Below are 13,129 nucleotides of genomic sequence, written 5' to 3' on the forward strand. Positions count from 1 at the left end.
CCAAATAAACTTCTCTCTCCCCTGCACTCTCCCCCCCCCCCCCGATGTCAGAGTCAAAGTCACAGCCCCCGGCTGGCGATGGCGATTGTCCCGCGGCCATTAAAGCCACGCCGGGTGATGCGAGGTCGCACACCGGGTCTTGGTGTTGGAGCCCCCGGTGTGCGCTCGCAGAGTCCGCGGCCATTCCAGCCGCGTGGGGCGGTGATGTCAGGCCCCGCTCCAGGAGCTCTTCGACCCCGCAACTCGGGCGGGAGAAGTCGCCGCCGCAGAAGCCCCGAAAAGCGGTCTCCCTTCAGGGAGCCGTGGGCTCCCGGCGCCGTCGTCCACAGACCTGTAGAGAGCCTCCGACTCTCCGGCAGCAGCAGCAACAGCATCAGCAGCAGCAGCGCTCCTCCACCGCTCCGGACTCGGCCAGCTCCGCGACGGCAACGGTGAGTCGGCACCTGAGTCCCCGGTCTCTTCCTGTTGGAGGCCGCTCCTCGTTGCGGCCTCAACGACGACTGAGACCCGACGAGAAAAGGTCGGGTCTCCAGTGCAGGGAGAGATTCAAAAAGTCCCCCCCCCCCCTCCCACCCCCCCCCCCCCCCCCCCCACACACACCCCAACATAAAATAACAAACACTACATAAAAACACAGACAAAAATAATAAAAACGCGGACAGGCTGCAGAGGCCGCTGCTGGCCAGAGCCGCGCCGCCTATCCTGAAAAAAACCCACGCAGGCCACGGGGTGTGGTTTGTTTTGTGTGGGGGATTTCACTGTACCTTATGGTACACGTACAAACTCAGTACAGACAGCGCCCGTAGTCAGGATCAAAACGGGTCTCTGGCACCGTGAGGCAGCAAATCCACTGCTGCACCAACCCCCCCTCCCCGCAAGTCTAATTCTGTTCTGTCCCATTTTTTTCTATTGGGAATAAGCGGGTAATAGTTATCAACAGAAATCCTAAGAAACGTTTTTCTTCCTTACCTAGGAGCACTGAAAATAACCATAAGTATTCCAAGCACCGTTCCAGCTGGGATCCTTAATGCACCACAGATGGTGGATCGAATCAATGAACGTTCAAATATGAAGGATCGGAAGAAGGGGCAGCTGGTTTAAAAACATTAAAACCCATTGAAGTCTTCATGGTTCGAGCAGTTCAGCTGCTCTCTAGATAAACGTTGTGAATCATGTCAGACAATCTTCAAAACATGGTGAATAAAATGTCTTACAACAGGTCTGCCGTACTGTTTATGGCAACACAGGAGGCCATTCAGCCCAGGGGCCTATACTGGCTCACATCTTCTACAGGGAGAGCATATTGACTTTGAGGGGGAGAACTGGATATTTTTAGTGCCTTCCCTCACAGTGAATTCTGCTGTGGGGGGACGTTTCATGTTGATTTCTATAATGTACTGTTCTGTGTCTTTTTTCTTTTTTCTCTTTTTTGTTTTGTATGGATTTATTGACATTTGATCTGTTCAATTAATTTAATCAATCTCTGTAAAGCACTTTGGTTCAAATACTGGTTTTGTTGAAAAGTGCTATATAAATAAAGATTATTATTATTATTATTATTGACTGGTTGCATCACGACCTGATACGGCAACTCGAAAGCCCAGGAATGAAGGGGGATTGCAAGAAGTGGTGAACACTGCCTGGTCCATCAAGGGTGCAGACCCCCCCCACCTTCAATGGGACCTACGAGGAGTCTCTGCCTCACAAAGGCAACCAGCATCGTCAGAGACCCACACCACCTTGGCCACGCTCTCATTTCACTCCAGCCATCGGGAAGGTGGTACAGAGGAGTCTGAAAACCGTAACCATCAAGTTCAAGAACAGCTTCTACCCAACAACGGTCAGGCTCTTGAACGCAAGCACTAACTCAACCGTGAACAAGGTGCTGCCTTGGTTGTACTGAGGACCTCCAACTTTGTGCACTAACATTGCGGTTTTTGAATTCATTGTAGTTTTGTTTTGTTTATTATGCTATCTATGAGTACTGTACTTTCAGGCCTGTTATACTGCTGTAAGTAAGAATATCATTGTTCTGTTGCCAGAATATGACAACATGTGACAACACTTTGACATCCATTAATCCCATTCCATCCCTCCTTACTTCCCCACATCTCATTTGACCATCAACTCCCCTTCATTTAACCAGCAAACGCACACATCCTAGCACCCTGGCCACTCTCTCTTCTCCCCTCTCCCATCGGGCAAAAGGTATAGGTGTGAAAACGCACAACGCCACATTCAGGGGCAGTTTCTTCCCAACTGTTATCAGGCAACTGAATCATCCTACCACAACCAGCGAGCAGTGCTGAACCACTATCTACCTCTTTGGAGATCCTCGATCTATCTTTGATTGGACTTTACCTTGCACAAGACGTTATTCCCTTATCATGGATCTCTGTACAACATAAATGGCTCGATTGTAATCATGTATTGTCTCTCTGCTGACTGGTTAGCACGCAACAAAAGCTTTTCACTGTACCTCGGTACATGTGACAATAAACTAAACTGATCTTCTTTGATATTAGTTCAGTTTAGAGATATAGCGTGGAAACAAGCCCTTGGGCAAAAAGCTTTTATGTGCATGCTAACCAGTCAAATCAGATAATACTATACAGGGATGCAATCAAGCAACATGCAGGTAAAAACAAAGAACTGAAGGTGCTGGTTTCAAAATACGGCCTCAACTACAATTCTCTGTGTGTGTATGTGCACAAAGTTGTGTGTGAATAAGCCTCTGGTAACACTCAAAATGTTTAAATGTGTAATGAAGGGAACTCATATATCAAATTGGACTTCAGCGTTTAGGAGTCCAAGCATCCATTTGTCTTTTTGAAAATGAATCAATTTTATCTTTCTTCATTCCATTTGCAGACATGTTAGTAATATGAAGCTTGCATCTTGATTTGCCAGTATATGGTTGCTTTCACAACTACGGATATATTTAAGATTGTAAGATAACAGGCAGTGCAGTTGCACAGCGGTAGAGTTGCTGCCTCACAGCGTTAGAGACCCGGGTTCGATCCTGTCTACGGGCGCTGTCTGTACGGAGTTTGCACGTTCTCCTCGAAATCTGCGTGGGTTTTCTTTGAGTGCTCCGGTTTCCTCCCACACTCCAAAGACGTACAGACTGAGAGTCACGAAGCAGGGTCTCGATCCGAAACGTCACCTGTTCCTTTTCTCCAGAGATGCTGCCTGACCCGCTGAGTTACTCCAGCTTTTTGTGTCTATCTTCGGTGTAAACCAGCACCTTTCTACAAATTTCATCTCCGTACAGCATTGGGAATGCAATATTTTTGGAAATTATACTGGCTGACTTCCCCAGAATGACCCATTGTCATGATAACACACTACCATGCCTGGACATATATACAGTAGATGTATTTTGTAGTTGTACCGCCGGCTGCTGCAATATCAAAGCCACATCCTCCTCATTCAATGATACTTGAATTGATCATCCTAACCCATACGATCAGCATTGTTAAATATTTCCTGTCCTGGCATTCTGCCAAACCACAAGAGACACAAGAGGCGTGCGATGGAAAAGGTGAGCAGGATAAGACCAAATCACCATAACAACAATAAAACAGCGACAAACAATGGGAGCTGTCTCTGCGCAACTGATTTTTCAACTGTCAACCTAATAAAGACTTGGCAATGGAAACTGGACTTAATGCTGAACCATAAGATAAGGGAATAGATACAAATGCTTGAGATTGGTAATTATGTTTGTTAAGGTTTGTGCAGAGTATGATTCCATGCTAAAGGCGCAGCATGGTGGTGCAGCGGTAGAAGTGCTGCCTCACAGCGCCAGAGACCCAGGTTCCAACCTGACCATGGGTGCTGTCTGTACGGAGTTTGTACGTTCTCCCGGTGACCGCGTGGGTTTTTTCCGGGTGCTCCGGCTTTCTCCCACATTCCAAAGACGTGCAGGTTTGTAGGTTAATTGGCTTTTTGTAAATTGCAAATTGCACCTAATGTGTACGTTAGTGCTCGTGTACAGGGTGATCGCTTGTCGGCGGGGTCTCGGTGGGACTAAGTGTCCTCCCTGTATCTCCGTAGCCTAAAATCTCAATCTTAATTAGTTTAGTTTTGTTTAGAGATGAACAATTCCTTCAGTCCGCTGAGTCAGCGCCAACCAGTGATCACCCACATACTAATTCTATCCTACTCGCTAGGGACAATTTACAGAAGCCAATTAACCTACAAACCCGCACGCCTTTAAAATCTGGGAGGTAACCGGAGCACCCAGAGAGGTACCTGAACTCTGAAGAAGGGTACTATCCATATTCCCCATAGATGCTGCCTGGCCCGCTGACATACACCAGCAGTTTGTCTTTTTTTTTTGTAAACTAACATCTGCAGTTCTTTGTTTCTACAAGAAATTCTCCTTGTTCTCTTGAATCTCACCGAAACATTTCCCCGCAACTTAAAATATATTCGATTTGTGAATTTCCCCAGTTCTGATGAAAGATTATTGATCTGAAATATCAATGCTTTCACTCTTCTCAGCTGCTAAACAATCTCGGCCTGTCTATGAACCGCAGTCAGATGGAGGGAGGACCTGGCGAGGGATACTGTGCAACTTTGTTAAGCGTACTTTATGTGGCGACTCTTTGCATACCTTGGGAGCGCAAAACAAAGAATATCACTGTGATTTAAAGTATAGTCATAAAGTATCATTCATTGAATGTTATGACAAAGGGGTGTATACATTGAGAGACATAACAAATAATTGTGGGCATTTATGCAAAGCAAGTTCCGTCATTAAGCCATTTTTAGTTTGTATTGTGTATATTACCTTAGAAAACATCTGATGCTAATTGGCACTTACGTCATTTCTGACTCAAAAATTACAATTAGATGTTGGATCAATATACTATGGAACAAAAAAGTCTTACAATTCCCTCTGGTTTTGAACTTGAATGGAGAATTACTGTAAGTTGTTTTTGGACGGTGTTCGTCATCTCTTGTTATAAATGTCAGAAATGCATGAAATAGGTTGGATAGCCCCAGGCAACCAAATAATTAGGTGGAAATCATTTCCAATATTCCAACTAGGTTCTGTAATCAAGATATCACTAATGCACAGTAACATTGCCAGACCACACACATGGTGCAATAATAAAGAACATCTGGTTCAGTAACAATGGTAACGGACAGATATCCAGTTTGCCTGTGCATGTACTTTAGTTTAGTTTAGAGATACAGAACGGTAACAGGCCCTTCAGCCCACCGAGTCCTTGCTGACCATCGATCACCCGTTCACACTAGTCCACTTACTCATCAGCCCCCCGACACACCAGGGGAATTTTACAGAGGCCAATTAACCCACAAACCTGTTAGACTTTGTGAGGTTTAGTTTAGTTCAGAGATGTGGCACGGAAACAGGCCCTTCAGCCCACCGAGTCCGCGCTGACCAGTGAACCCTGTAAACTAGCGCAATCCTACACACATTAGGGACAATTTACAATTTGTTTTACCGGATCCAATTAAACTACGATCTTTGGATTGTGGAAGGAAACCAGAGCACCCGGAGAAAACCCACGTGGTAATGGGAAGAACGTACAAATTCCGTACAGGCAGCACCCGTAGTCAGAATCGAACCCTGGACTGTACCGCTGTGCTACTGTGCCACCCATTAGCATTCAATAAATAAATGTCCCTTTTCTTTTTAATGCAATGGAATAAATTATGAGCTATTTCTTCCACTTGCATTTTGGGTCAAAACATTGGTTCAAATATTCCAGCTGTCAAATTACACAAGGAAAATGCATATGAACACTGATTATACAAGCCATTTATTATTTAAAGATGTCATTCATTCATAAAGTCTCCAAAGACTTAGAGTCAGAGGGTCATGTGGCACAGAAACAGGCTGCTTTGCCCAACTTGACCCTGCCATCCAAGATGGCCGCCTCAGCTTGCCCCCTTTGTGTGCAGAAACAAAGAAGATAGCATGTTGGAAGGAGCTGCAGATGCTGGCTTAGACCAAAGAGAGACACAAAGTGCTGGAGTAACTCAGCGGGTCAGGCAGCATCTCTGGAGAAAAAGGATGGGTGATGTTTCGGGTCGGGACCCTGCTTCAGACACTGAAACTGAAGATACTTAAAAAAGCTGGAGAAACTCAGCGGGTGCAGCAGCATCTATGGAACGAAGGAAAAAGGTAAAGTTTCGGCCCGAAACGTTGCCTATTTCCTTCGCTCCATAGATGCTGCTGCACCCGCTGAGTTTCTCCAGCTTTTTTGTGTACCATCGATTTTCCAGCATCTGCAGTTCCTTCTTAAACACTGAAACTGAAGATCCTGGTTTTCAAAAGAAGACAGAAGAAGGGTCCCGACCTAAAACGCCACCGAGCCATGTCCACCGGACCCGCCTGCCTGACCCGCTGAGTTACTCCACCACTTTGTGTCTTTTTTTTTTGTGAACCAGCATCTGCAATTCCTTGTGTGTCCATACCTTGAGTTTATTCGCCTTGCTTCTCAGGCCTTGAGAGTGAGTTTTAATTCCCATGCAGAATACAAGAATGATGCCACTAAACTTCACACATAATTGTTGCTCTGACACATAGAGTTGCTTTTTATGGCCACTGCTCGGCAACTATGTGTCTTTAAGCTGCGTGCTTGAATCGGATCCAGAGAGACAGCGCTAGGCTCTTCATGTGAAATATTTGACTCCTCTTGATCTTAAAATGAGACACATAGTATCATTGGCCCTTTCCTCGTATGACATTTGGGTGGCCAAAATGAAGTCATAGATTCAAACAGCAGAGAAACTGGCTCTTCAGCCTAACTTGGTCATGCCGACCAACATGTCCCATCTACACAAGTCCCACCTGCCTGTGTTTGGCTCCATATCCCTCTAAAGCCGCCCTATCCATGTGCCTGTCCAAAATGTCCTTTCATTGTTGTGATAGTACCTGCCTCAACTACCTCCTCTGGCAGCTCGTTCCGTATACTTACCCACCGTTGTTGTGCAAAACAATGTTCAATGTTGCTGCACAGGGACCAACTTGCGACCTGGTCCATTTGCTGGGCCAAAACTTTTTAATGCACTGATGTGAAGTGCAGATGAAAAGCTACTGCCTTGGGCATTGATCCCACTCTGCGACTACATTGTAGAAACAAAGAACTGCACTTGCTGATTAATACACAAAGTGCTGGAGTAACTCAGCAGGTCAGGCAGCATCTCTGGAGAACATGGAATGGTGGCATTTCGAGTCAGGACCCGTCTTTGGACTTATTGAGTCAGTAACTGATTCAGCAATTGATTCGGTTGCAGCTGTCATCAGGCAACTGAATCATCCTACCACAACCAGAGAGCAGACCTTAACTACTATCTACCTCACTGGTGACCCTTGGACTATAATTTAAGAAGGAACTGCAGATGCTGGAAAAATCAAATGTAGATAAAAATGCTGGAGGAACTCAGCGGGTGAGCCAGCATCTATGGAGCGAAGGAATAGGTGACGTTTTGGGTCGAGACCCTTCTTCAGACTGAAGAAGGGTCTCGACCCGAAACATCACCTATTCCTTCTCTCCATAGATGCTGCCTCACCCGCTGAGTTTCTCCAGCATTTCTATCTACATTGGACTATCCTTGATCAGGCTTTGCTGGGTTTACCTTGCACTAAACGTTATTCCCTTATCATGTATCTATACACTGTAAATGGCTCGATTGTAATCTAATCATGTATTGTCATTCTGCTGACTGGATAGCATGCAACAAAAGCTTTTCACTGTACCTCGCTACACGTGACATCAAACTAAACTGTAATCTGTATAGTCAATCAGAAGAAGGGTCCTGACCCGAAACATCACGTATCCATGTTCTCCAGAGATGCTGCCTGACCCGCTGAATTACTCCAGCACTTTGTGTCTTTTCTGCCCTATCATTTATCTCTCCCAGATTTTTACATGGTCAGTCCCCCTGCTTCTTTATACTATTATTCAAAGTGAGACATTTTGTTTGCACGCCTGCCTTGTCTAATGCGAAGTTCCGTTCTGATAAGATGATTAATAAGAGCTCCGTCATTCAATCTCCATTTCTCATGTGGTGTGAACTTTGAATGCACAGGGTTGAATTCACTGCTGTGACTCAGTGTGTCTGGTGCCTGATTAAACATGCGCAATGAGCTCATGTTTTAAATATTACTCACAGTGATGATGTAAACGCAGCACATTTAATGAGATCGAATGTTGGGTTCTAGGGAAAGGCTGCTAGACATTGCTGGAAGGCAGCCATGCGCTTCATTGTTTTGGGCGTATCTATTACACAATTGAACCTCTGACATCGTCGGAAGTCATGTCAGACAAGGAAGATCTATTCAAAGAAGTCAAGATGCAACTTGCCAGAGTGAGGCCAAATGCAAATTGGAGGAACAGCACCTCGTATTTCGCTTGGGCAGCTTACACCCCAGCGGTATTTAGTGTTAATTTCTCCAACTTCAAGTAACCCTTGCATCCCCCTCTCTCTCATTCCTTCTCCACCCTAGTCATTGTATTAGTTTCAATGTTGTCCTGGTGAGTTTCACTGAAGAAGTTTCAGTCTGAAGAAGGGTTTCGGCCCGAAACGTCGCCTATTTTCTTCGCTCCATAGATGCTGCTGTACCCGCTGAGTTTCTCCAGCAATTTTGTGTACCTTCACTGTCTGTAACTTGTTTTCACCTAGCCCCACAGCTAACAATGGCCTGTTTCCTTTATCATCTACTTTTTTGCACATCTTTCATTCATTTGTTCTATATCTCTCAAAACGTCACCTGTTCCTTTTCTCCAGAGATGCTGCCTGACCCATTGAGTTACTCCAGTTATTTTGTGTCTTTGGTTTAAATCGGCATCTGCAGTACCTTCTTACGCAAGATGTAACATGTAATCTATAGTCTAACAGGGTCTGGTGTGTGACTAGCCCAGTCAGAGAAGGATGAGTTCATTCTAAAGGCCTTGCCTCATTGACGTTCTGCAGAAGAAAGGAAATGAGCTGGTGAGTAAGCCAAATGTAGGGACTTGTAGGGTCTGACGAAGGATCTCAACCCGAAACATCACCCATTTCTTCTCTCCAGGGATGCTGACTGTCCCGCTGAGTTACTCCAGCTTTTTGTGTCTATCTTCGTTTTAAACCAGCATCTGCAGTTCCTTCTTACACAATAAGTGTCTTTGTCTGTGGTTGAAGTGAGTGTTAAATTTTGACAGATGTAATATGGGAATAGTATAATTGACCATAGATTACCATACATGGTAATGGTTTGGTCATAGGGCCATACAGCATAAAAACTGGCCCTTCGGCCCAGACTGCCTGTGCCGACCAAGGTACCCCACTGTGTTAGCCTAACTGTGTTAGCCCCATCTGTCTCTATTTGGCCCATGTCCCTCTAAACCTCCATGTACCTGTTTCAATGTCTTTTACACTCAACTAAAACCAATTTAAGTTTAGTTTAGAGATACAGGGCAGAAACAGGCCCTTCGGCCCACTGAGTCCGCACTGACCAGCGATCCCCGCACATTAACACCATCCAACACACACTAGGAACAATGTTTTGAAACATTTATACCAAGCCAATTAACCTACAAACCTGTACGTTGTCGGAGTGTGGGAGGAAACCAGAGCTCCAGGGGGAAACCCACACAGATCACGGGGAGAAGGTACAAACTCTGTGCAGACAGCACCCGTAGTGAGGATTGAACCCGGGTCTCCGGTGCTGTAAGGCAGCAACTCTACCCCTGCGCCACAGTGCCACTCTACAATGTTCACCAGTTTTGATAGAGCAGTAAAATACTTACTCGAGAATAATTTAGGAAATTCCAGTCAATTTAATTTGACCATTGACATTTTGATCGTCATTACAGATTGGACGTTCTTTCCATTTCCTGTCCATTTTAAAGCATTTCCTAATATAGTCCGTAACTTGGTTAATGGTTATTAAACCAATTCAAATTTCCGCACATAATTTCCTGGGAAGGTGCCAAACTTCTTGGTTCTTATAGATGTACCTGCAAATGAAATACAACTGTAATGAATAGTCATACAGAGTGAAAAACAGGCCCTTCAACCCAACTTGCCCACACTGTCTAACAAGTCCCATCTACAGTAGTCCCACCTGCCTGCGTTTGGCCCACATCCCTCCAAACTTGTCCTATCCATGTACCTGTCTAAGTCTTTCTTAAACGTTGCAATAGTCCCTGCCTAACCAACCACTTCTGGCAGCTCATTCCATACACCCACCGTCCAGGTGAGACCACACCTGGAGTATTGTGTACAGTTTTGGTCTCCTAATCTGAGGAAAGGCATTCTTGCCATAGAGGGAGTACAGAGAAGGTTCTCCAGACTGATTCCTGGGCTGTCAGGACTTTCATATGAAGAAAGACTGGGTAGACTCGGCTTGTACTCGCTAGAATTTAGAAGATTGAGGGGGGATCTTTTAGAAACTTACAAAATTCTTAAGGAGTTGGACAGGCTAGATGCAGGAAGATTGTTCCCGATGTTGGGGGAAGTCCAGAACAAGGGGTCACAGTTTAAGGATAAGGGGGAAATCTTTTAGGACTGAGATGAGAAAAACATTTTTCACACAGAGAGTGGTGAATCTCTGGAATTCTCTGCCACAGATGTAGTTGAGGCCAGTTCATTAGCTAAGAGGGAGTTAGATGTGGCCCTTGTGGCCAAAGGGATCAGGGGGGTATGGAGAGAAGGCAGGTACAGGATACTGAGTTGGATGATCAGCCATGATCATATTGAATGGCGGTGCAGGCTCGAAGGGCCGAATGGCCTACTCCTGCACCTATTTTCTATGTTTCTATGTCTCTATGTTTCTATCCTTTGTGTAAAAACTTTACCCCTCAGATTCCTATTAAATCTTTTTCCCCATCACCTTAAACTTATGTCCTCTGGTTCTCGATTCCCCTATTTTGTGCAAGAGACTCTGTGTCCTCCTGATCTATTTTTCTCATGGATTTTATACACCTCTATAGGATCCCCCCCCCATCCTCCTGCGCGCCAAGGAATAGAGTCCCAGCCTGCTCAACCTCTCCCTGTAGCTCTGACCCTCGTGTCCTGGCAACGTCCTTGTAAATATTTCATGCCTTGAGTTGTTCAGTTAACACAGGACGCAGATTGCCCCAAGGAGTTTGTACGTTCTCCCCGTGACCGCGTGGCTTCCTCCCACACTCCAAAAACCTGCAGGTTTATTGGTTAATTGGCTTGGTAGGAATGTAAAGTGTCCCTCGTGTGTGTGTGTAGGATAGTGTTAATGTGCGGGGATCGCTGGTCGGCGCTGACTCGGTGGGCCGAAGGGCCTGTTTCCGCGCTGTATCTCTGAACTAAACTAAAATTATTCATGTACTCTGAACGGAAAGTGACTCATAAGTGTCACATACTCCATGAATTTGATGCCTCTGTGACAAATAATTTTCAAGTACTTAACACGTAAGTGGCCATTTAGAACTCACAAACTTTGCACAACTTTACAAAGCTGCTCATTCATCCATTTCACTTAGCACTGACAACGTGCTATAAAAATGTTGAAAATTAATAATCAGACGATAAATCGCTCCTGAGCTCTGGGTGTTCCCACAATTCGCATTCTATGCTCCAGCATTAAATTAGCTAGAACATATCTAAAGCATAACTAAGCAGGAATCCTTCAATTTTTTTGTAAGAATAATATCAATTTTGGATGGTTTCTCAAACTCAAATTGTCCTAAGAGAGACACAAAAAGCTGGAGTGAATCATTGGATCAGACAGCATCTCCGGAGAAAAGGAATAGGCGATGTTTCGGGGTCGAGACCCTTCTGCAGACTTCAGACAAAAATAGTCCCACCTACCCAGTTAAAACACTCATTCTTTCAGTGTTACTGGGTGTGTTAAAGACATATCTTTCTAGCTTCTCACACTTGACATCTTCACTTGTTTTACTGGCCTGACCCACACTCTCAGCTGCTGGGGAATACCTTTCATCAGAAAAGCATCAATAATTCTTATCCAGCAACACCCCCACTCAGTCTGTTCCCCAAAGATCAGCGCAATTGCTATAAGATGTCAGGCCTCACATGGCATCAATGATAAGTGATAAAGAGACACCACATCTGGAGTGAATTGTGTGTGGGAAGGAACTACAGACGCTGGTTAACTATGTCTAACTTTAAGAAATGTTCAGGAAAGAACTGCAGGTGCTGGTTTAAATCGGAGGTAGACACAAAATGCTGGAGTAACTCAGTGGGACGGGCAGCATCTCTGGAGAGAAGGAATAGGTGACGTTTCGGAATTAGACCCTTCTTCAGGCTGGACGTGGTGAATTGATGTTAGAGCCCCCGTGAAAAAATGCTTAAACTAACATTTCTTAAATGCTTAAACTTTCATTTCGCTAAGATAATAGCCAAGCGGCACGGTGGCGCAGCTGTAGAGTTGCTGCCTCACAGCGGCAGAGATCCGGGTTCGATCCTGACTACGGGTGCTGTCTGCATAGAGCTTGTGCGTTGTCTCTGTAACCGCATGAGTTTTCTCCGGGTGCTCCGGTTTCCTCCCACACTCCAAAGACGTATGGGCTTGTCTACAAGATTCTGACTATCTATCCTGTCTATGCCTCTTATCATTTTACATGCTTCTATCAATTTCTTCTCAACCTCCAACGTACCAGCGAAAACAGTCCAAATTTGTCCAACCTCTCCCCGTAGCCTCGAATCCCTCTCCCTTGTTTCCCTCTCCCCGACCCTCAGTCTGATGAAGGGTCTCGACCCAAAACATTGCCTTTTCCTTTTCTCCAGAGATGCTGCCTGACCCGCTGAGTTACTCTAGCGTTTTGTGTGTACCCTCTAATCCAAGCAGCATTCTGGAAAACCTCTTCCGCAAAACCGTCACATCCTTCCTATAATGGGGTGACCAGAACTGCATGCAATACTTCAACTGCAGCCAAAACAAAGTTATGAGAAGCAAGAATGACGCCAACTCATTTTAGCATCTTAGAATTGGGTCTTCCTGTTATGGATATGATGTGATATGATTGATTAGGGATAGCCAGCATGGTTTTGTGCATGGAATGTCATGTCTGACAAATTTGACTGAGATCTAGTCTACATGAGCTTCGGCGAGGTCTTTGATTAGGTTCTACATGGTCCCCCTGCTCCAAAAGGTTACATTGCATGG

General features: G+C 45.2%; 1 protein-coding gene across 1 annotated transcript in view; it reads right to left on the minus strand.

The window, feature by feature from the left end:
* Positions 1–9,783: 9,783 nt before the first annotated feature.
* LOC129701830 (uncharacterized) overlaps positions 9,784–13,129 on the minus strand; it is a 91,901-nt gene continuing 88,555 nt past the window's right edge. Inside the window, exon 18 of the mRNA XM_055643300.1 lies at positions 9,784–9,983. Coding sequence (XP_055499275.1) covers positions 9,913–9,983 — 71 coding nt within the window. The 3' untranslated portion in view covers positions 9,784–9,912. The remainder of the gene's footprint in view (positions 9,984–13,129) is intronic.

The sequence above is a fragment of the Leucoraja erinacea genome, chromosome 11, assembly GCF_028641065.1.
Source record: "Leucoraja erinacea ecotype New England chromosome 11, Leri_hhj_1, whole genome shotgun sequence".
Classification (NCBI taxonomy): Eukaryota; Metazoa; Chordata; class Chondrichthyes; order Rajiformes; family Rajidae; genus Leucoraja; species Leucoraja erinaceus.